Genomic DNA, 25332 nt, shown 5'->3' with positions numbered 1-25332 from the left:
TAAAAAAGAAAGAAAAAACTACTAAGCTTTCTAACATATGGGATGTCAGGCTAAGCTTAAAACTGGCCAAAGTATGCAATGTTTAAAGCTATACTTTAGGAATTATAAAACACACATATTATATTCATATGCAATTAAAATATACTGTACTGTCTCTTAGGGTAACATAATAAATACAAAGATATCCCCTCAGAATTTTGTTCTACTGGGTACCCACTCTTGTTGAATAGAGGTTTGGGGGCAGACACATTCCTTTAACAAACTTAATTATCCCTAAATCGTTTAACTAGAGACATGAAGGGAAGATTAAACTATTTGCTGGCGATAAAAAAGGAAAATTACTTCGCCATAAATGACATTGATAATACTACTGAAACCTTAAACCAAATTCTTACTACTTTTAGGGAGTGGATGACAGTTATACAACTAAGATTAAGTGAAAACAAAACTGAGTTTATGGTGTTTGGAAATGAAAATGTTTTAAGAAACTTAGGTGACATCCAAATAGATAATAATAACTAGGTCACAGAATCTAGTAAAGTTTGTGACCTACAAACATTGATTTTGCAAAGAATTATCTGTATGAATATCCTGTAAAGAAACTTGTAATAAACTGTGTTATTGCAAGGCTTGGTTACTGCAACTCCTTCTATTATAATGTATCTAAAGTGAAACTTGATAAATTACAAAAGAAATATATGAGCAAGAATGATAAAAAAGATTTCCACCATAGGAAAGGATTATATAAAACTCCTATTTTAAATGAATTACACTGGATTCCTATTAAAGCTAGGATAGAGTTTAATGCATATTCGATAACCCATCAAGTTATCAGAACCGGACGTCTAAAGTACCTAAGATAATTTCTTCACATCCTGCAGCCAACGTATTGTGAAGAAATGACATTAATAGTCTTATAATTATACTGTTCTTATAATATTATATTTCTAATTACTTATTTCCTTTAAAGTACTTTAAATACTTAAAATATATTTGATATAATCGTGAATTTTTTTTTATCCAATTTGACATTAACAAAATAAGAATCTTAGGCTTAATATGAGTTGTCAGTATCTTTAGAGTGTTTAAATATATATAAGAATAACTACATATACCTGAATTACTTTAAAATTCTTAAAAATTTAAAATTCAATGGATATAATCAAGAATCTTTATGTTTCTTATCCAATTTAACATTAAAATAAGAATCTTAGGCCTAATATACGCTGCCAGTATCTTTAAAGTATGTAAACACACACCAGAATAACTACATTTATCTGAATTACTTTTAAATACTTAAAATACATTAAATATAATTAAGGATTTTTATTTTTTTTTTATCCATTTTGACATTAACAAAACAAGAATCTTAGTCCTACTATATGCTGCCATTATCTTTAAAGTGTTTAAACATACATCAGAATAACTATAATTATCTGAATTACATTTAAATACTTATAATACAATTAATATAATCGATTATTTTTATTTTTTATCCAATTTGACATTAACAAAACAAGAATCTTAGTCCCACTATACGCTGTCAGTATCTTTAAAGTATTTAAACATACATCAGAATAACCATATATATTTTAATTACCTTTAAATACTTAAAATACAATTAATATAATCTATTATTTTTATTTTTTATCCAATTTGACATTAACAAAATAAGAATTTTAGCCCTCATATATGCTGCCAGTATCTTAAAAGCGTTTAAAGATATACAAGAATTACTATATATAGCTGAATTACCTTTAAATAATTAAAATACAATTAATATAATCGATTATTTTTATTTTTTTATCCAATTTGATTGATTATTTTTATTTTTTCTATCCAATTTGACATTAACAAAACAAGAATCTTAGTCCTACTATATGCTGCCAGTATCTTTAAAGAGTTTAAACACACATCAGAATAACCATATATATTTTAATTACCTTTAAATACTTAAAATACATTAAATATAATTAAGAATTTTATTCTTTTTTATCCAATTTGACATTAACAAAACAAGAATCTTAGTCCTACTATATGCTGCCATTATCTTTAAAGTGTTTAAACACACATCAGAATAACCATATATATTTTAATTACCTTTAAATACTTAAAATACATTGAATATGATTAAGAATTTTTGTTTTTTATCCAATTTGACATTAACAAAACAAGAATCTTAGTCCTACTATATGCTGCCAGTATCTTTAAAGAGTTTAAACACACATCAGAATAACCATATATATTTTAATTACCTTTAAATACTTAAAATACATTAAATATAATTAAGAATTTTATTCTTTTTTATCCAATTTGACATTAACAAAACAAGAATCTTAGTCCTACTATATGCTGCCATTATCTTTAAAGTGTTTAAACACACATCAGAATAACCATATATATTTTAATTACCTTTAAATACTTAAAATACATTGAATATGATTAAGAATTTTTGTTTTTTATCCAATTTGACATTAACAAAACAAGAATCTTAGTCCTACTATATGCTGTCAGTATCTTTAAAGAGTTTAAACACACATCAGAATAACCATATATATTTCAATTACCTTTAAATACTTAAAATACAATTAATATAATAGATTATTTTTATTTTTTTATCCAATTTGATTGATTATTTTTATTTTTTCTATCCAATTTGACATTAACAAAACAAGAATCTTAGTCCTACTATACGCTGTCAGTATCTTTAAAGAGTTTAAACATACATCAGAATAGCTATAATTATATGAATTACTTTTAAATACTTAAAATACATTAAATATAATTAAGGATTTTTATTTTTTTTAATCAAATTTGACATTAAGATAAGAATCTTAGTCCTCATATATGCTGCCAGTATCTTTAAACCGTTTAAAGATATACAAGAATTACTATATATAGCTGAATTACCTTTAAATACTTATAATACAATTAATATAATCGATTATTTTTATTTTTCTATCCAATTTGATTGATTATTTTTATTTTTTCTATCCAATTTGACATTAACAAAACAAGAATCTTAGTCCTACTATATGCTGCCATTATCTTTAAAGTGTTTAAACATACACCAAAGTAACTATAATTATCTGAATTACTTTTAAATACTTAAAATACATTAAATATAATTAAGAATTTTTGTTTTTTATCCAATTTGACAGTAACAAACTAAGAATCTTAGGCCTAATATACGCTGCCAGTATCTTAAAACCGTTTAAAGATGTACAAGAATTACTATATATAGCTGAATTACCTTTAAATACTTAAAATACAATTAATATAATCGATTATTTTTATTTTTTATCCAATTTGACATTAACAAAACAAGAATCTTAGTCCTACTATACGCTGTCAGTATCTTTAAAGTATTTAAACACACAACAGATTAACCATATATATTATAATTACCTTTAAATACTTAAAATACAATTAATATAATAGATTATTTTAATTTTTTATGCAATTTGACATTAACAAAACAAGAATCTTAGTCCTACTATACGCTGTCAATATCTTTAAACCGTTTAAAGATGTACAAGAATTACTATATATAGCTGAATTACCTTTAAATACTTAAAATACAATTAATATAATAGATTATATTCATTTTTTATCCAATTTGACATTAACAAAATAAGAATCCTCACATGTTTCTCTTTTTATCTTTAAAGTGTTTAAACATACACCAGATTAACCATATATATTTTAATTACCTTTAAATACTTAAAATACATTAAATATAATCGATTATTTTTATTTTTTTATCCAATTTGACATTAACAAAATAAGAATCCTCACATGTTTCTCTCTTTTTTTTTTTTACCTTATCGTGCCAGAATAACTATAATTATCTGAATTACTTTTAAATACTTAAAATACATTAAATATAATCGATTATTTTTATTTTTTATCCAATTTGACATTAACAAAATAAGAATCCTCACATGTTTCTCTTTTATTTTTTTTTTTTTTACCTTATCGTGTTTGGTAGAAGGCAGGTAAAGCCGCGGCGTTGGGCCCGATTAAGGTATTAATGTTTTTCCAATGTAAATAATACTTTGTGATCTGTATTTTACATAAAACAGTCTTCATTTGTAAGTAATATATATATTAATATAATTACTTTTCAGGTAAATATATCTAGATCTATTTAAGCTGAACAGTTTCTGTATTAGACACCAATTGATTCCATGTTGAGATATCGTATATTTTCGGGTTTACATTAATATTTAGAAGTTTCTAATTATTCATTTATTTAAATGTATTCATTATTTCATTATTTAATACATTCTTCATTCATGACTTCAATGTTTAAGTGTCATAGCTGAGTCATAGGGTATTGTCCCATTGGCTTAGGGTAGGTCGTACGCTAGGTTAATGTCACTACATTTTAGTCTTTCCATTAATATTTAATCATCGTAATTACTGTCATTAAAGTAATTTATGAATGGGTAAATCATTCTGCAAAGCAATTGTAAAAAAGTGAAGGCCTACATGTAAACAACACAATTTTGGATCATTATGGGTTAAATATTTACTCGTGCACCGGCAGGAGATATCGATGGGTTAAATCTTTCCCCGTGCACCGGTGTGACGGTCTGAACGATCCCCCGGTCTCAGAATTCTCCTTGATAATGTGCGCATGCGCGAACATTACCGTTTGCCAGTGCATACGAGGTCGATGTTTTATTTTCCTTTAATGTTAGCGTGCGCAGCTCAACATTACCGCTTGCCAGTACATACATGCTTGATGTTTTATTTTCATGCGAGCGAAGTGAGCTAATGGCGGAAAAGAACCATTATACAATGTCAAGGTGAATTCTGAGACCAGGGGATCGTTTAGACCGTCACACCGGCAGGAAATCTCTATGTGTCAAATCTTTCCCCATGCACCGGCATTAATAGATATTTAAAACTCGCGTCCCCACGAACCTAACCTAGGGTGCCGTGACATTACTTGGGGTACCACCCTTTGCTCACCTAAACTAACCTTGTAGTGTCGTATGCCAAAGTAATACTGAACCCGGGGTGTATGTATGGTAGCGGCCACCTGTATGTATGATTACGGCTATCCTATAATACGGCAGTGTAACGTGATCGCAGGGACCCGTTATCCCCCGCCCCATAAGGTAAGTAGGTAAGGACAGGCTTGTAGGTTAAGTTAGGAGGAAAAGTTTACGTTAGTTGATGTCCAATATTAATCCTTTCGAGAGGAACTGGCCGCTGTTATACAAAGGCTCCGTGAATTTTACCTGTAATTTTGGCCGATTGTATTTTTGTATACTGTAAGTTATTACTCCTAGGCTAGTCTAACAATATAGGGACATTTACAGGGTAAACACCCTGCCCTGTAGCTTGTCGGCCTTCGTGTACAGTCAATTCATCGTCTTTGTGTAAATCCCCTCGCTGCCTTTCGTGTACAGTCAACTTATCGCCTTTCATGTTGTCAACTTATCGCCTTTCGTGTACAGTCGACTTGTTGCTTTTCGTGTACAGTCAAATCACCGCCCCCGAACTTATTGTCCTTCGTGTGCAGTCAACTGGCCGCTTTTTGTTTACAGTCAAATTACCTCCATTTGTGTACAGTCAACTCGCCGCTTTTCGTGTACAGTTAAATCACTTCCTTTTGTGTACAGTCAACTCGAAGTTTTTCGTGTACAGTTAACTCGCCTCCTTTAGTGTACAATCAACTCACTTTTTTAGTGCAGTCAACTCACCACCCCCTAACTTATTGTCCGTGTGCAGTTAACTTGCCACCCTTCGTGTACAGTCTACTCATTTCCTTTTGTGTAGTCACCTCACTGGCTATTCTGTACAGTTAGTGGACCGCCCCCCAAAAATATCGCTGTTGGTGTACAGTCAGTTCACCACCACCTTAATTCATAGCTTCTCGTGTACAAGCAACAACTTACCGGCCCGCTAACTAGACGAGCTATGCCTACAGTCGGCTCAATGCCTCATAGCTAACATACATTGCTGGGTTGATAATTGAGGATTTGTTATTATTATTAGTAAATTACTGGCTAAGCTACAACCCTAGTTGGAAAAGCAAGATGCCGAAATCCCAAGGGATACAACAGGGAAAATTAGCTCAGTGAGGAAAGGAAATAATCGATACAAGAAGTAATGAACAATTAAAATTGAATATTTTAAAAACATTAACAACGTTAAAATAGATAATTCATATATTAACTATAAAAAGGCTTATGTCAGCTTGTTCTATATAAAAATATTTACTGCAAGTGTGAACTTTTGAAGTTCTACCAATTTAAATTCCCGATTAGGAAGACCATTCCATGACTTGGTCACTGGACCGAAAGATCTACGATGTTTACCATATAAGTAAATACTGAGGTACAGTAGGTACAGTATTATGGATATTTGGTAATAATATGATAGTTTAATTTCTCGCCAACAAGGAATTCGCTATATGAAATGGTCAAGTGCGGGTCGTTTGTGGCGTATTTTGATTGGAATGATTGGACTTGTTAGGTTAGGTTAGGTGGGTGTGGTCAGATTGCAATATATCCTTATATTATTTTCCCTCCGAATAACCTTGGTTTCCCATGTCATTCGTGAGTTATACTGTATGTTTTTCCACCTGATTTTAGTATAATTTATGCATACTGTATAGGCCAGGAGTGCATAGTGTAATACTATAATGTAATGTTATTTACTGTATACAATGCTCATTTTCCAGTTGTGATCCCCTGTAATAGTTTTATCTTAGGCATGGAGAAACAAAAACTAAGTGGGGTGTACGAATGATAATTTTCCGATGTGTATAAAGTAGACCTATTTTTCATATACAGTAAACCCTTACTATAAGGAATGCCTCATATATGGTGAGAAATTTAAATATCAAACTATTACCGACTCATTTGACTCGGAGAGGTAATACTGTAGTTGCTTATAGCACTTGAGCTCTTTTCAAGCATATGTTGGCACTTTTCATTTTTTTATGTTGCCTATTCATTACCTCACATTATGAACCTTTTAAAACTTTCAAAAATTCTATGCTAAAGTACTGTACTCATGTGATTTTATACTTCAGCCGTTATTAGTTATAACATTCTCGTCAGTGCATATAGGGATTACTGTTCAATAATTCAAAAACTCTCGAAAAGGATATCAGAACCCTAGCCTATCCATAGTCATAAGAAATAGAGTAATTTGTTCCACTAATTAATGATTCTTGCCAATAGATAGATTTTTTAAACTGGAAATTCCAGGATTTATTTGAAAAGAAATACACTTATATCCTTATAATGATAAACAAATTTATTTTTCTAGGATTTATTTAGCATAAATATAAACTAGTTCTATGTTTAAAATGAAGAAAATTTTTTTAGGTAACAATAGAAAATTTACATAGGTAATAATGAACAACAGTAGCTTATAGAATAATAGTACTGACATTACTTTTCACAAGATCATATGATTTGGAAGATGCTACAATCAAAGAATTGTATAAGTTATAATGAAAATATTTCGTTAGATGATTAATATGGACCCGCCCGAGAAGTAGTTCACTCGACTTCAGTGGAGGGTTGGATTTAAACCCAAAACAAGTAAACAAGTAAAGACACCATTACACGGAAAAATTTTACCCTACGAATAGTGTTTTTGTCAATAGATGTGTGAAAAGTCCATTTCACGAAGTTGGCCAATCATAGATTCTATTTCACAAAATGTATTCTTCTTTTCAGTAATAACATGTGGGCCCCCATACATATGCGTAAGGTATTTGTGGGTGGAATTGACTATACCACCACGGATGAGAGTCTGAAGGAGCATTTTTCGACATGGGGCGAGGTAGTCGATGCAGTTGTGATGAAGGATCCAGCCACAAACAGGTGAGTCTGGATGTTTATGAGCTTAATGCATTTACAGAACATAACATTAGGTTTAAAGGTGAACAGGACAGCTCTGTAAGAGTCGAGTTTGTATATTAGTCCATAATTTATTGCCAAATAGGAATTTCCTTCAAAGTTCTTCTGTAACATGAATAATTCAATAAGTCAAAGAGCTAGAAAAGTTTTATTGAGTACAAGATATTTGAATAGCAGATTGGAATCAACTTCTTCATCCATAATGAAAATGAAAAATCTTAGGTTGTACAATCCTGGGGTTTAGGTAAGGGAGACCATTTCTTAATATTTCCCAGAAGAAATGTTACAGCCTAAGATTTTGTTTTTTAATTTTTCAAAATTTGGATAGAGCGTTAATACTTGTTTTAAATGAGAGAGCTTGGGTGTGAAAGGTATAGCTTAAATAAGATTTGCACCTAAGCAAATACAAACCTTTATCCCTTAATAGGAGTATGTTTCAGTGTAGCCGGAACTCGGCTGTTGAAATTTATAACGAAGTATCGGTAGATTTTGGCGACTGGAGGGAAGCCCCACCATTTCAGTGTGTAGCCATTTTGTTTTTAGTAACTATTTCGTTTTTAGCCGCTGAGAATACAGATTTACTCCGGGCACTGTCAACTAAATGTTTTTTCTCCTAGATAATGGTTGGCAGTTCATTGTGTGTGAGGGACATTAAGGAAGGAGAAAGGTTTTTGCAGTTTTCCCGGTAACTAGCTGATTGACGTCTGTGTAACCTGCCGTTATACACTTCCTTGATCTCACTGTTGTTTATTCCTGTGTGAATGGGAAGTAGTATCTGCTGCTGCTGAGTTAAAGGGAGAAGTTCCATCCTTCTTCTTCTCTTCAGCGTCTTTCTGTGTCCGAAAAGACAATAGACACATGTCTCCTAGCAGTGTCATCTCTCCTTATCTCTCCTTCAAGTTCCTAGAATCTCTTTTCTTTCCTCGTTGGAGTGTTGGTGTCAGGCTGGAATAGATGCTATTTGTTCCATAACTGAAATACAAACCACGCTATTTAGCTACCCCTCCCCCCCCTCACACACCTGTGATTAGCTCACTTTGCTTTTGGCTCGGGTGACGATCAGACGTTTCTGCTCCCACCCTCGCTTATATGACAGCCTTTGATCTTTGCTTTTTGCTTTTTCTTTTCAGTGTGTTTGGAAGTTGGCCTCAACCATGCGGAAGTGTCCCGGCTTATCTGACCGCCCTTGCGGAACGTTTATGTCTGCGGTGGACACAGACCCTCACACCTTATGTCCTTATTGCAGGGGCTAACGGTGTGAAAGAAATAAAGTATATGGTGAGTGTAGGGAGTGGTCTACCTCCCAGTGGGAGAGGTTTTCCCGGCGCCGTAAGAAGAAGTCCAAACAGGATGTTTCTCCTCCAGGGGTTTCCTTGAAGGGAGAAAATCCCAAGGACTCTTCTTCCGTAGCCCGAACCTCCTCCAAAGATCTCACTTGATCGGTCTCTCCCGAGAGGCCGTCGAGTGGTAGCGTAGGCCGTACTTACGTTCACCAACCTCGGGGTCCGGGAGAGGGAGTTGCCTCCCATAGCGAGGCAGCTCCTCCTCCTCCCCCGGGGGAGGATATTTCTGATAATGTTTCTAACAATGATTTATTGCAGCTTTGGGCTTCCTTGGGGCTTCAGGGTTTGCCCTCCAAGGAAGCCCTGTTTCACATAATCAGGTTGGGGGGTGCTGTCAAACAGTCGCCGACGGTAGCAGCGGTTGATCCTCTGTCTATCGTCGACGTTGTTGTGGCAGGGGCTTCCGACGAGTTAGGTCAAACCCTTGCTATGGTTCCTGATGCAGCTGAAGGCTTAGTTCCCCCTTCTGAACATCCTTCGAGGGAGGAACTAAGTCCAACGGTCTCTCCTGCAGGTGATTCTTCCCCTCAGGGGAGTTCACTGACTGAGACTCCTCTTCGGAGGACTGCCGATGGTCTGCCTGCTGCCCCCAGAAGACGTATCAGACGGAAAGCTCGCCTTCCTCTTCGCCGTAGAGGCCTTCCTTCTCCCCACAAGGGAGTTAGGAGGCACCTCTTCGGTTCTTCGTCTTCACAGTCCCCCCGCAGAGGATCCTCCTCGCCGTGCACCGACCGTTGCAGCTGTATCCCTGGACCTCTCTGCAGATCGTTCACAATCTCCTTCGCCTGCCAGACCTGCTGACCTTCCATCTCCGTTCCTGGCCGCTGACGCACTGTTGGCGCCCACCCACCCCGTTATCCAAGGGGCATTGGTCCCTTCGGGGCAAAAGGGGCTTTCTCACATTGTGAGTAAGTCCCTTAAACGCCAGGTATCCCCTGCGTGCCAACGCTCTCCTGCACGCCCACATGCTATGGTGTGCAAGCGTTCTCCTGCTGTTCCTGAGACTGCACTTCAGAAACTACCTGTTCCAGGGACAACGCGCCAGCGATCTCCTGTGGCTGAGACTATGCGCCATCGCTCACCTGCGCGCCAGCGATCTTCTCCCCGCCAGCGCACATCTGCGCGCCACATGCGCCCACGATCTCCTGCTCGCCAGTGCTCTTCACCTACGCGCCAGCGTTCGCCTGCGCGCCAACGTGCAGGCACGCCCACGATCTCCAGATCTGGGCGCAGGAGAGAAGAATCTTTTGTCTCCTTCCCGTCAGCAATCTACTACGCGCCATCCCGCTCAGTCTCCATCACGCACACCTCTCCCAGCTCCTGCGGTGCGCCCTCCTGCTCACCCACGCGCGAGGGGTATTTCCCCTGCGCTTGCGCACACACCTAGAGCTCAGCGAGTTCCTGCGCACCCACGCGCTCGCGAGCTATTACCTCCGCGCGCACAAGCGCTTGCACACCCTTCGGCGCTCCCTCTGCTTTTGCCAGATCGCGCACCTGCGCGCCATCGCTCGTCAACGCGCCCACTCGACCACGCATCGTAGATCGCCTGTGCGCGGTCGCTCGCCAGCGCGCCCGTAAACGTACGCCTGAGCGCGAACCAGGGAAAATCCCATCGCCAACGTGATTCCCAACGCGATTCCCATCGGGATTCACAGCGCGAGCCCCCGCGCGAAGCTACAGGAAGGAGAGCCTCCAGGTCGTTATCTTCACGTCCCCCCCAAGCGCAGATCAGCGCTCCCGCAGGAGGAGGGGAATACTCCGGATAGGTCCAGGAACCAACTTTCTTCTTCCCTTTCTTTTCAGGCAGGCCCAGTTGTTTCTACTCCGAAGGATCGCCCGATCCCCTTCCCTTCAGAGGGAGTCTCTGACAGCACAGCTGTCAGTAAGCAGCCATGGTTCGGGCCCCTTGTCAGAGCCGTCATGCAGGCTTTCAAATCTGCCTTCTCTGAGTTGGGCCTTAAATCAATGGCAGATCCGACCCCACTGAAGAGGAAGAGAGGAGTAGAAGTCGTGGTAACTTCTCCCAGGGCCAAGCTGGCTCCTCGGAAGTCCTTGGGGGAGGCTCTTCCCCCCCCCCCAGACTTTCCCTACCTCTCCTGTGGACGAGGATTTTCCGTCCTCAGGGGAGTCTACCGAGGTGAGACGTTCTCCCATCGCACCATTGGGCGAAACCCCACCTCGTGCAGGAGAATTGTCCCGGGTTGGGGCGGATAAGAGCCCACAGACGTCGTTGTTGGAGTCCTGTGTTCCTCCCAGGAGGGAACCTAAGGACTCTAAAACCATCCCCAAGTCATCCTCAAGGATTCGACCAGAGCCAATAAGACCCGCAGAGAACGTCCACGTGTCCCCCCAAGAAGAGCCTTTGGGGATGGGAGACTTTGCTGCCAGTTCTCCAGGAGGGGAGCCACAGGAGTCAGATCATGCCTTCTGGCAGGTTCTGGCCCTGATGAGGCATCTCAATGGGTTCCCGGACCCTGAGATTCCTCCTTGAGAGGGCAAAGACACGGTCCTGGACCGAGTCTTTGCCACTCAGAAACCCGCTAAAGCCAGTGCGGCTTTGCCCTGGTCCCAAGGGGTGAAGAGTGCCAGGGATAAGGTTGAGGACCAGCTCGCCTCCTCCAGCCGTTCCACTGCTGGCAACAAGCTCCTCCCTCCTCCTCGTATCCACCAGAGGAGGTACTTTGAGATCATGGAGGAATCTTGCCTACCTCTCCCCTTGCACGATTCGGTGGAAATGCTCACCAAGGGAGTCCCTCTAGAGAGGCTCTCTAGCCGGCAAGTGTCTTTCTCGGCTACAGAGATCCTATGTCAGGAGAAGGTTGCGAAGTGTGCCATGCAGGCTACTTCGTGGCTGGACGTCTGGCTGGGGTCTCTTGGCATCCTGTTGCGATCCGAGGACCTGTCTATGGAGAGCACCAGGAAGGCCCTGGAGACCTTCCTCCTTTCGGGCACCCGCACCATTGAGTTTCTGGCCCACCAAGTCTCGAACTTGTGGGCCAATTCCATCCTGAAATGACGTGATGCGGTGGCAGAGAGGTTCCACGCGAAGGTCCCAGCCGTCGAGGTCAGCAGGCTCAGGCATTCTTCCCTTTTGGGAAAGAATCTGTTTGAGCGTGAAGACATGGAACAGGCAGCTGAGAGGTGGAGGAAGTCCAATCAGGACTCTCTCCTACATAGGGCTCTTACATCAAAGCCCTATAAACCTCCAGCACCTCAACAACCTCGCCCGTCCAAGACGACGAAACCGGCAGTGGCAGCAAAGGTAACGGTGTCGAAGCCCTTTCCTGTCAAAGACAAGAAAGGCAAAAAGTCGTCCAGGGGAGGGAAAAATCCTAGAGGGAGTGGCCGAGGCCGCAAACGCTAGGATTGGCAATCCCCCTGCATGTCCACCAGTGGGGGGATGCCTACAAAGTTGCGCAATCAAGTGGCAGCAACTTGGGGTCGATTCCTGGACTATTTCTGTAATTAGTCAGGGATACCGCGTCCCGTTCACAACATCTCTTCCTCCCCTGACAGCGGATCCAGTGTCGTTGAGCTCCTTTACCATGGGATCGGTAAGGGGCCAAGTCATACGGGCAGAAGTCGAGACCATGTTAAAGAAGGACGCTCTCCAGGATGTCGTCGACGGTTCCCCAGGCTTCTTCAGTTGACTCTTTTCTTGTAAGGTGGCGTCTGGAGGCTGGAGACCAGTCATCGACCTCTCAGCTCTGAACAGGTTTGTCAAACAAACCTCGTTCAGCATGGAGACGGCAGACACGGTCAGACTTGCAGTGAGACCACAAGACTTCATGTGTACACTGGACCTGAAGGACGCCTACTTCCAGATCCCAGTCCATCTGTCTTCAAGGAAGTACTTAAGATTCAGCCTAGACAACAAGATCTACCAGTTCAAGGTGCTGTGTTTCGGTCTCTCCACAGCACCTCAGGTATTTACCAGAGTGTTCACACAGGATTGGCATCCGTCTCCTCCGTTATCTGGACGACTGGCTGATCCTGGCAGACTCGGAGTCGACCCTTCTTCGACACCGAGACAAGCTTCTGGGACTTTGCCAAGATCTAGGGATCATGGTAAATCTCGAGAAGTCTTCTCTGCTTCCAACTCGGCGACTGGTATATCTAGGCATGATATTGGACACCAATCTCCACAAAGCCTTCCCATCAGACGACAGGATAGCAAGGCTGAGGAGGGTCGCAGATCCTTTCCTCAGACGGGAAGAACTCCCAGCCCAATCGTAGTTACGTCTCCTCGGTCACCTTTCTTCCCTGGCCCGTCTAGTTCCAAACGGTTGCCTCAGGATGAGATCCCTGCAATGGCGACTAGAGTCTCGGTGGAATCAAGGACACGATTCCCCGGACGTCATGGTCCCTATGGGTCCTGCGGAACGGACGGACCTTCAATGGTGGGTGACAGACGAGAACCTACGAAAGGGAGTGGATCTTTTCGTCCTCCCCCCCGGATTTGATGCTGTTTTCGGACGTCTCAAAGAAAGGGTGGGGGACCCATGTTCTGAACCATAGGACCTCAGGCCTCTGGTCAGAATCCAAAAAGTGCCTCCACATAAATCTGCTAGAAATGAAGGCCGTATTCCTGGCACTTCCAACAGTTCCAACAGTACCTGGCGGGTCACTCCGTGGTTGTGATGAGCGACAACACCACGGTAGTGGCTTACATCAACAAGCAGGGAGGTACCTTTTCAGAGCAGCTATCCCATCTGGCAGTAGAGATACTGAGATGGACCGAAATCCACTTGATTCCGCTTTCAGCTCGTTTCATTCCAGGCAAGAGGAATGTGCTCGCCAACAGTCTGAGCAGGGCATCCCAGATAGTGAGTACCGAGTGGTCTTTGGATCGTCTAGTAGCCAACAAAGTCCTGACTTTGTGGGGTTCCCCGACGGTGGATCTGTTCGCGACAGCTTTGAATTTCAAGCTTCCGCTTTACTGCTCCCCAGTCCTGGACCCCAAGGCTCTCTGGCAAGATGCCTTCCAACAACGGTGGGATAACATCGACGTATACGCTTTTCCCCCTTTCTGTCTGATGAGGAGGGTACTCAACAAGACCAGAATATCGGTCAACCTTTCAATGACCTTGAGAGCTCCGCTATGGCATCACGCAGAGTGGTTTCCGGACCTTCTGCAGCTCCTGACAGAACTCCCGAGAGAGCTTCCTCCTCGACATGAGCTACTCAAACAACGACACGCCAACATCTTTCACAAAGCCGTAGCTTCGCTGCGGCTTCACGCCTGGAGACTATCCAGGATCTCCTCACAGAGAGAGGCTTTTCACAACAAGTTGCTGAAAGGATGTCTCGTCACCTGCGAAAGTCATCCGCAGGGGTCTACCAGGCGAAGTGGAGGGTTTTCTGTGGTTGGTGTCGTGGAAGGGGTATCTCTCCACTCGATGCCACTATTCCAGCAATAGCGGAGTTTCTCGTGTATTTGCGGGAAGAAATGCACCTTTGTCTCGGCAGTGAAAGGCTATCGCTCAGCCTTAAGTCTTGCCTTCAGGCTCAAAGGAATGGACATTTCCTCTTCGCTGGAACTTTCTTTACTCATACGAAGTTATGAATTTACCTGCCCTGAGTCGGAAGTGAGACCTCCTCCATGGAACGTGGTTCGAGTACTCAGGTCTCTTAAGAGACCTCCCTTCGAACCATTACGCCAGGCTTCTGATCGCCACCTTACTTGGAAGACGGTGTTCCTACTAGCTTTGGCCTTGGCCAAGCGAGTCGGCGAACTTTATGATCTCTCGTATGACATCGCCCATTCAAGGGGATGGGGGGAGGTAACGTTCAGATTCGTCCCTGAGTTTGTTGCTAAGACTCAAAATCCTGGAGTGCCGGACCCTCGGTTCGACTCTTTGCGGATTTCGAGTCTTCGTTCTGTAACAGATGACCCAGACCATCTCCTACTGTGCCCAGTGAGGAGTCTGAGGCTCTATCTTAAGAGAACAGCTGCAATTCGTCCTCGGGTGCAGGCATTGTTTGTGAGTACCGGAAGGACGAAGAGGAGGGTCACTAAGAATACTATCTCAGTGTGGATTCGCAGGGTTATCCATGATTCCCTGAATCCCTACCCTCCTCCGTCACGTCGCCCTAGAGCACACGATGTCAGGGGCATTGCTACGTCCCTGGCCTTCAAGAAGAACTACTCAGTGACGCAGTTTTTATAAGCAGGGGTTTGGAAGCATCAGACGACCTTCACAGCCCACTACCTGCAAGACGTGACCCACAGGAGGCTCGATACGTTTTCTATCGGCCCTGTGGTGGCTGCACAATAGCTGATTTAAACCTCGGGCTCCTTAATGGACAAGTAGCAGAGGGTTGAGGGCATTGTTACTCGGTTTTAGTCTGCATGAAAGAAAAGGTATGTCTGGCCCTTATTCTTTTCTTCATTCTCCCCTCTCTTGGGGAAAGCGGCATCCTGGGTTCTCTGCAAAGCTGACCCCAAACCACTGCAGGTAAACCATGTTTCCTTGTGTTCCTAGTGTTAAGCTAATACTGTCACGTCCCTATACCCTTACGAGGTGGTATTGGGAACGTCCTATCCTAAAATTCCATCTAAAGGACTTCAGGTCACCTTCCTAGGATGAGTCACACTTCATTCCTTCACACAAAAGCTTACGTAGGCCGCGGTCCTTGCAGAGCAAGGCACTTGCGAGGTGCAGGGACTCCTTATCTTTGAGTACTAACACACTCAGATACTGAGTCCCCAGGCAAAAATCCAAAAGCCAGTAATGGCTGGGACTTACCACCCTACCTAAGGGTTGAGTCACCCATATTAAATAGCGTGTTTTGTATTTCAGTTACGGAACAAATGACAAATTCATAGATAATTTGTGTTTTTCCTAACTATACAAACCTTAGCTATTTAATCAAACTTGCCCGCCAGCCCTGTCCCCCGGGAAGTCCTACCTCTAAGCAAAGTGAGCTAATCACAGGTGTGTGAGGGGGGGGAGGGGTAGCAAGCTACCCCTCCCTACCCCCTCGCAAATTCTAATGGCTTGTCATTTCAGCTACGCCGAAAGTAATACCCATATTAAATAGCTAAGGTTTGTATAGTTAGGAAAAATACAAATTATCTACGAGTTTGTCATATTAAAAGGAGAACTCCATTTCTGCCTCATCTTTGTCTCTTCACACACACTGCTGGTTGGGATGGAAGGACTTCCCCCTTTCTTACCCCTTTATGGACAAAGAAGTTCCATAAGATTGATTGATAGGAATAACGTCTACAGTACACAACTACTTACTTCTGTATATCTCTCGGTGGAAGAGATAATGTTATCTATGCTCGTGTGCTTCCCTACCATTAGTACAAGGTCACTCTGAGTCTTCAGTGGTTAGCCCTATGTGTGTACATTACTGCAGTGCTTAGTGCCATTACTTCTTCCTACTGAGAAGGTTTAAGGACTGCTGAAGTCTACTAATACGAATGGAATAGATGTTGGGAACTAGAGACGGGTCATCAGTCTCCTTGCTTGGTTCCCCATACGCCATTCAGTGCAGGCACAGCTGGCAGTTTATGGTCCGTCAGAAGAGCGAAGATTGCTCTGTCCTCGTACACCTGAAGGACACGTACCCTCTTATTCATTCTCTCTGCCCTATAGTAGGCTCTCTCCTCTGTGTCTTCTGGAAAAGTATCTACCTGTTCAAAGCTCGATGCTTCGAACTGGCTACCATTCCCAAGTTTTCACACTAGTCTATTGAGCACTTTGAATCGAGACTCGTCTACTGAAAGGTGTCGGCGATTGCTCTTTTCTACCCACCTACAGGGGAATCACTTCAGCATCGAGACAGACATCTTTCCTCTTGTCTCGATCTGAAGATTGAGATATGCTGAAGAAAGTTCTTCAGGACTCCCAGATAGAGATTGGAATATCTGGGAGTACATTAGCTTGACAGACGACAGCTACGGGGGTCTCCCAGGCAAATGATAGTAGCAACAGAGTTCATGCAACTGTTACAACACTGCCTTCCGGATCGTTATAGATTATAACAGCTGAGTTCTAGCTATGTTAAAAACACCTTATTCCTATAATGAGCTCAGGTTTGTATAGTCATGAAAATTTTTAGTTACAGTTCTTTAAAAATTTCTGATATTGGATAATATAATTGTGAGTTGGACTATATTTTTAAACGATGCAAGAATTTTGCTTCTGTTTAAGAATTTTAAACTGATAAACCAATGTTATGTATTTTAATATTTATGGTTTCATTAGAAGATGAAAAATTAGAATTAGGTAGCCAATTATTACCTAGAAAATTATTTCCCATTTACATTCAAAAATACATTTTCCTCGCCAGATCTCGTGGTTTTGGATTCGTGACCTTTATGAACCCTGACCATGTCGATGCAGTCCAAAGGGCGAGGCCACATAAGGTTGATGGGAGGCTTGTGGAGACTAAACGTGCTCTTCCCCGTAACGATACCAACACTGCCATACTACCCACAGGAAACCATCCAGATGCAACCCATACTAGAATTTTCATTGGTGGTCTTCCCCAGGTAAGAAATTTGCATAGAGTATTTCCTTGTTACAGTTGTCTTATACTTTCTATGAAGTGTTATATTCTCATTTATGAAGGGCATTTTCCTTAGCTTGAGAGAGAGCATTAAGAAAAAGACATTGAACAGGGGCAATAGGAACCCCTTTTTAACCCTTTTACCCCCAGGCTATTTGGAACTTTCCAACCCTTAACCCCCAGGCGTTTTTTTTTTTTTTTGTTAAGCAGATTTTGCAATATATATATTAAATTGCTCTAACAGCCTTAATTTTCATCAGAGAGAGGTCAGGTTGGTCTCATTCTTTTGAAAAATGCCTGAAGTTTCTCATAAAGTTATAAAAGATATGCAAAAAAAAATGTAAATAGCAGTTTTTTGCAAGGACATACCAGTACGTCCATGGGGGTAAAGGGATGAATTTTGTGAAACGTACCACGTCCATTTGGGGGTAAAAGGGTTAAGATTCCATTTTCTGATGCATTTTTACTATTGTTTTTATTCATTGGCATTTTCTTATTTCAGGATGTGAAAGAAGACGACTTAGAATCATATTTTAAACACTTTGGACGAGTTACGTGCGTCAACATTATGTACGATAAGACTAGTGGGAGACATCGAGGCTTTGCGTTTGTGGATTTTAATGACTATGATCCAGTAGATAAGGTTTTGTGTAAGTAATATCGAGATTCATTGACAAAGCAGTAAATTAGATACATTAAGATTTGAAATTTGTCTGAGTTTCTTAGTAGTGTGAAGTCTTACAGTATTGCCTTAGTTTGTGTATGGTAAGATATTTTTACGTACACTATTTATGGTGACTGGAAAATTTGCTCCCAGAAATTATTAGTAAACTGCTCATAAAAGCCTTAATTTAATTGATCAGAATCAATATGAAACAAACTAGAAAAGTAAATTCATTGATGAAAATAATAAAGCCAATATATAAAACAGAATTATTTTAAAGTTTCCTTTCATTGGACATACAGTACTGTATCTCACAAGAAATTAGGAAAATTTTGTCCGAGAAAATTTGGTCCCGGAAAATTCGGTCCCAAAGATATTGATAGCAGACTTTATCAATATATTTCCCCTAAAAACATTGATTTAACTGATCAGATTAAATAGAAAATGAAAGAGAATGATTTTATTAATAAGACACTAAAAAATCACTTGTATAAACCAGCAAAAAATATTTTTGTACTGCTGCCTTTTATTAAACTCATTAATTAAACAAGGAATTATGGATAGCTCATATTTAAACCATCAAAAAATACATGCAGTAGCTGTAGTGAATGACACCTCGTAGTAACGGGGGATTTTGAGGAGGGAGAAGTCTGATAGGAAAGGGACCTCTTGTAGTGGTATCACTCGCCCCGGTTTTAATACCGACACCCTTTGGGGGTGAGCGAGCTGGGTATATTCCTGACATTCCATGCAACTTTTTTCTCTGGTATATTTAGGAGTATTTATACCTTTGAAATGGTGCTTTAAGGAGCATTACACTGGGCGACACAGGTTCCTCGCCCAGAAATAGATTTTTCCTTTGTCAAAATCCCTTATTTGATCTGGGAACATTATGGTCCTGAAAATAAACAGGAATTTAATGAATGAGCAATTACATTTAGGAAAGTTGATTTGCCGTTGGTCACCTGAAATACCATTGCGAAAGCTCTAACGACAAGAATAACCATCTACTTAAATCATCCATTAAACGTACCCATTTTTCAATATTTAACTTAGCCGGTGATTATATAGCTGCAACTCTGTTGCCCGACAGACAACTCTACGGTAAAAACTCGCCAGCGATCGCTACACAGGTTGCGGGTGTGCCCAACAGCGCCATCTGTCGTCCAGATACCCAGTACTCAATGTAAACAAAGACTCAATTTTCTCTCTGTCGAGCTATCGACAAGACGTACTTACTCGCTGTTGCTAAACTGGAGTTTTTTCACAACTAATTGGTGAAGTACTTTATTCTAGTTTTGAGCTTTCGCTATGCAGGTGTTTTATCTTCATCTTAAATCTTGAACTCGTTTTGGATAGATTTAATTATGGTGACAAAGAGAGTATGGACTTTCTTTCACTTTTAAATGGCCGACCCTTCCCTTAGACGGAAGTGTGTTTAGGCTTTTAGTAATTATCTTATCACGTTATAGATTTTCCTCTATATATTTTATATCTCTCCGCCTTTATTAGGCCTCTTCGATTAACTTTCCATTTATTATAAACATATAAAAATAATTTTAATGTTTTGTTTATATAGACCTTTCCTGAGAGTAGGCGGTCCTAACTTGGAAACCGAAGTTAATCAACGTTGAGCCTTTTATATCGTAATTAGCTTTTAAAGAGCTAAGGATTTAAAACTTTTTAAATGTAATATTTTATGAAAGAATTTTCTTTGATAGTCTTCGTACTGTTTTCAAAGATGAACTAACGTTTAGTTTATTTATGCTACGCAGTTGTTGACGTTCAGGACGTTCAACATGCGCTCTATCGTTACGATAGAGAGAGAGTGTATCACGGTTTCACTTTGCAGTAAGAGTAAATCGATTCTGACGTTTTGTTCATTCTTTCTTAGCTTAAATGTTTTAAATTCTATTTTAAAGGAACTTTTTATTTGAAAAACCTTTCAGTTTTTTCCTTTAGTCAAATAACATGTTTTTTTGACGAAATATAATTGGGCTCTTCTCTTAGGTGCGAAATCAAGAGAGAAGAGAGAGAGAGATAGAGACGGAGGGAGAGAGAGGAGAGAAAACGTTCCGTTCAAGCGGGTAACGTTATTCTCGAGTTACTCTCGTCCCTAGTCGCTGTACGGGGAGGAAGGATAAAACGTTTTTAGTTTTTTATTCTCGTCCCCAGGCTATGTGCGGTGAGAGATTGAAAACGTAGTTATATGAACTAGTGTTTAGTCTTTCCCAGCCACTGATTTTTTTTTTATCTTAAAATATGTTTTCTGTTTTTTGCTGGTATTAATGAGCTTGCATTATACGACTGATTTCGCAATTACTACCTTTTAATGAAGGGTAGAATTGCGTGTTTCAGGTAGAAATCAGTAAAAGTTTCGATTTCAGTGAAATAAGTGCAAAACAGAAAATTGAAGTGATAAAGTGATATGCGCAAAGTGTTACAGTGTTGCGTCCGAGGGTTCGTCTGTTCGTGCCTGTCGTTCACCTAGTCCGGGACCTCTTGCATGCTCCCAAGCCCAGGGGAGAAGTAATGTCAAACGACTTATGGGTTCGAGAGGCCTTGATCAACGAACAGACGTTTTCCCTCTATGGTATCGGGTGTATCTTACCAAGATCTCCCCTACCATAAGACGAGAGAGACGTTGTTTCTCCTCGTCATCCGAAGGCTTTTCGCATAAGAAACCTGTCACAAGGTTCCGAAGCCCTTAAGCGAAAGTCAGTCCTTTCAGGACAGGTCCAGCGTCCTGGTTACAACCATTAGGACAGCTCTGACCCTATGCAGTCATCGGATAACTGCTCGCCGCCTAACAAAAGCGTAACACAGACTCCGAGAGTCTTTTTTGTTGGCAAAGTGTTGCGGTCACAGACGTTACCCTCGTCTCTTACCACAACCATTTCCGTTGATCCTTAATGGGTTGTATGGCAAGACATGCAGTATATGCTTGCCTCCCTTATGGAAGACTATTCTACCGATTAGTCCGTTGAGTCTAGCCGTTTATCTCATCGATATCCTGGCTTTCAGCCAACCTAACGTTCCTTTGTGCTTACTGTTGACGTTGGCGTAGCTTAGTCACGTCAGTCAGGTTGTTTAGAACCACACTCGATGCGGTCTCGTGTGGTTTTTCAGCCGCATTTGGACGTTAGGCCACTTGCTGATGCTCCTGTTGACGTTCAAGACGTTCACTAACAATCGTAGTTGACTTGTTTTGACGCTGTGCGTCAACCTCCGCATTCTAGAGTTGTTTTGACTGCTCAGTCTAGGCAGTCAAAGCAGTCTCGAGTGGACGCTGTGCGTCCTCACGCACCTGTTGTGGTTGACAGTTCAGTTGTTGACAGTTCACAGACTGTCAAGCAGTTACTTGATGTTGCGTTCTGGTCCGCTACTAATGCACCAGTGAGTGTGGACTCTGCTTGTAAAGCATTGCCACCACGGTAGGTCTCTCCCTTGCTTGAGACTCAGCTTTTATCGGACAAGGTTCCTGTAGATGATGAAGTTGCTGTTCCCCCTCCTACTGATATTCCCTTGAGGACTCTGTCAGATGGAGAGGAGCCTATAGCTGCTTAGCCTCCTATGGACTTTAATTAAATCATGATGATTTTTTTTAAGGATCTTTGTCCGGATCTTTTTGTAACTGCTGCTCCTCGTTCGCCTAAACGTCAGAGCTTACACTAGGCCTAGCTACTTCGAAGCCGTTGTTTTTAAGCTAGTGCTCTCTCGCTCTCCTAGAGAGCTTTACGTTGGCTAGGCGACTGGTTTTTCACCAGGAGGAGTTTGGGGGATACAGCCTTTGCTTTCCCTTCTTTTAAACTGGTTTATAGAGCGAGAGTCTGATATGACACGAGAGAAGTTCTCGGCTTGGGAGTTCATGCCTCTGCCCAGATAGACTTCTCAATTCTCGTAGACTCTCCCTGGCGCCTTGCCAGGAGACGCTCCAAGTTGTTTACAGGTCAACTTCACAGCTGTTTTCGAGCCTTTGAAGTTTTGCTGTACAGTTATGTCATGCATAACAAGGCTTTCAGGGATGGTAAGCGGTACCGCCTCAGTCGCTAACCCCGTCTGTTGCCACACCTGCTCCCGTAGACCCTAAATGGGCTTTGCTGCAAGACATGCAGTCCAAGCTTGCGTCCTTGATAGAGGACTTTAATGCGGAGAAGGTTGCTAACGAACCTTCTGGCCAACAACCTTCCAACCGGTCGGTTGTGCGCCCTGTTGACGCTGAGGTAACCTACTCGCGTCTGCCAGTTGAGGTGGTTCCTCCACCGATGCGACCCAGTGTGGGTTGCCAGCCGCACGTTGACGTTAAGCGACGCTCGGAGGTGGTTGTTGACGTTCAGGACGTTCAACAACCAGCAGAGGTGACTTGTTTTGACGCAGTGCGTCAACCTCAGCAACCCGGTAGGGTGTTGACTGCACAACCCAGACGGTCTAGACAGTCTCGGGTTGACGCTGTGCTTCCTCGCGCACCCATGGTTGTTGACAGTTCACAGACTGTGCAGCAGTTCCATGATGTTGCGTCCGGCTCCGTCACGCATCCACCAGTGCGACCGGACTCAGCGAGCCAGACGTTGCCCACTCCGTTGCCGTTTCCTCATCAGTTTTCGGATGAGGAACCCTCTGATGAGGACGTTGCTGAACAACAAGACGATCAGCCCCCAGAATAGATCAAGCCCTGCTATCCATCCAGAAGATGCTGAAGAAGGAACGCTGCTCAGTCAGGCTGTGGATGAGTCTGGTAGGGACGCTGTCATCCGTGGAACAATTTGTGTCACTAGGAAGACTACACCTCCGTCCTCTTCAATACCATCTAGCTTTTCACTGGAAAAAGGACAAGACGCTAGAAGCGGTCTCGATCCCGGTTTCCGAAAAGATAAAGTCTTGTCTGACTTGGTGGAAGGACAATATCAACATAAGAGAGGGTCTTCCCCTGGCTGTTCAGACTCCCAACCACGTTCTCTTCTCGGACGCATCGGACGTGGGCTGGGGCGCGACACTAGACGGTCGGGAATGCTCAGGACTGTGGAACTCGAGTCAGAGGAGCATGCATATCAACTGCAAGGAGCTGTTGGCAGTACATCTGGCCTTGAAAAGCTTCAAGTCTCTCCTTCGAGGCAAAGTGGTGGAAGTTAACTCGGACATCACCACGGCCTTGGCGTACATCTCCAAACAAGGAGGTACCCACTCACTGACGTTGTACGAGATCGCAAGGGACCTGCTCATCTGGTCAAAAGGTCAAGACATCTCCCTAGTAACGAGGTTCATCCAAGGCGACTTGAACGTCATAGCAGATTGTCTCAGTCGGAAAGGGCAAGTAATTCCAACCGAATGGACCCTCCACAAGGATGTGTGCAAGAGACTTTGGGCCACTTGGGGTAAAACCATCCATAGATCTCTTTGCAACCTCGCTGACCAAGAGGCTTCCAATCTATTGCTCTCCAGTCCCGGACCCAGCAGCAATACATATAGATGCTTTCCTCCTAGATTGGTCACATCTGGATCTCTACGCATTCCCACCGTTCAAGATTGTCAACAAGGTACTGCAGAAGTTCGCCTCTCACGAAGGGACAAGGTTGACGTTAGTTGCTTCCCTCTGGCCCGCGAGAGAATGGTTCACCGAGATACTTCGATGGTTAGTAGACGTTCCCAGTAGTCTTCCTCTAAGGGTAGACCTTCTACGTCAGCCACACGTAAAGAAGGTACTCCAAAGCCTCCACGCTCTTCGTCTGACTGCCTTCAGACTATCGAAAGACTCTCGAGAGCTAGAGGCTTTTCGAAGGAAGCAGCCAGTGCGATTGCTAGAGCAAGGAGAGCTTCTTCCATTAGAGTCTACCAATCGAAGTGGGAAGTCTTCCGAGACTGGTGCAAGTCAGTTTCTGTATCCTCGACCAGTACCTCTGTAGCTCAAATAGCTGTTTTTCTCTTATACCTGAGAAAAGGACGATCCCTTTCAGCTCCCACTATAAGGGCTACAGAAGCATGTTGGCATCGGTCTTCCGGCATAGAGGCTTAGATCTTTCCAAACATAAAGATCTGCAAGACCTCCTTAAGTCTTTTGAGACCTCCAAGGAGCGTCGTTTGGCTACCCCTGGATGGAATTTAGACGTGGTACTAAGATTCTTCATGTCAGACAGGTTGGAGCCGTTACAATCAGCCTCCCTGAAAGATCTCACTCTTAAGACTCTTTTCCTGGTATGCTTAGCCTCGGCTAAAAGAGTCAGTGAGATTCATGCCTTCAGCAAGAACATAGGATTTTCGTCAGAAAAAGCCACTTGTTCGCTACAACTTGGTTTTCTAGCCAAAAATGAGCTACCTTCTCGGCCTTGGCCTAAATCTTTCGATATCCCCAGCTTATCGGAGATCGTAGGCAATGAACTAGAAAGAGTCTTATGCCCTGTTAGAGCTCTTAAGTTCTATTTAAAGCGTACTAAACCTTTACAAGGCCAATCTGAAGCTTTATGGTGTTCAGTTAAGAAACCATCCTTGCCTTTGTCAAAGAATGCTTGGTCAGACTTTATCAGATTGTTAATACGAGAAGCTCATTCACATCTGAGTGAGGAAGACCGAACTTTGCTTAAGGTGAAGACGCACGAAGTTAGAGCTGTAACAACTTCCGTGGCCTTTAAGCAAAATATATCTCTGCAAAGTATAATGGACGCAACCTATTGGAGAAGCAAGTCAGTGTTCGCGTCATTTTACTTGAAAGATGTCCAGTCTCTTTACAAGAACTGCTACACACTGGGACCATTCGTAGCAGCGAGTGCAGTAGTGGGTGAGGGCTCAACCACTACAATTCCCTAATTCCATACCCTTTTAATCTTTCTCTTGAAATGTTTTTATTGTTGTTTTCTGGGTTGTCCGGAAGGCTAAGAAGCCTTTCGCATCCTGGTTGATTTGGCGGGTGGTCAAAGTC

At 42.0% G+C, this 25332-nt stretch overlaps 1 protein-coding gene across 2 annotated transcripts in view; it reads left to right on the top strand.

Moving 5' to 3' along the window:
- Window positions 1-3986: 3986 nt before the first annotated feature.
- LOC137644183 (uncharacterized) overlaps window positions 3987-25332 on the top strand; it is a 55735-nt gene continuing 34389 nt past the window's right edge. Inside the window, exons 1-4 of one of the 2 annotated variants that reach the window (XM_068377183.1) lie at window positions 3987-4027; window positions 7710-7856; window positions 17540-17741; window positions 18261-18408. In XM_068377183.1, coding sequence (XP_068233284.1) covers window positions 7717-7856; window positions 17540-17741; window positions 18261-18408 — 490 coding nt within the window. In that variant the 5' untranslated portion in view covers window positions 3987-4027; window positions 7710-7716. Of the gene's footprint in view, window positions 4095-7709; window positions 7857-17539; window positions 17742-18260; window positions 18409-25332 lie in introns of both variants that reach the window. The other variant, XM_068377184.1, reaches the window with a different exon arrangement.

The sequence above is a fragment of the Palaemon carinicauda genome, chromosome 7, assembly GCF_036898095.1.
Source record: "Palaemon carinicauda isolate YSFRI2023 chromosome 7, ASM3689809v2, whole genome shotgun sequence".
NCBI classification, from domain to species: domain Eukaryota; kingdom Metazoa; phylum Arthropoda; class Malacostraca; order Decapoda; family Palaemonidae; genus Palaemon; species Palaemon carinicauda.
The sequence above is the reverse complement of the archived record's forward strand: the minus strand, read 5'-3'. Positions and strand labels throughout refer to the sequence as shown.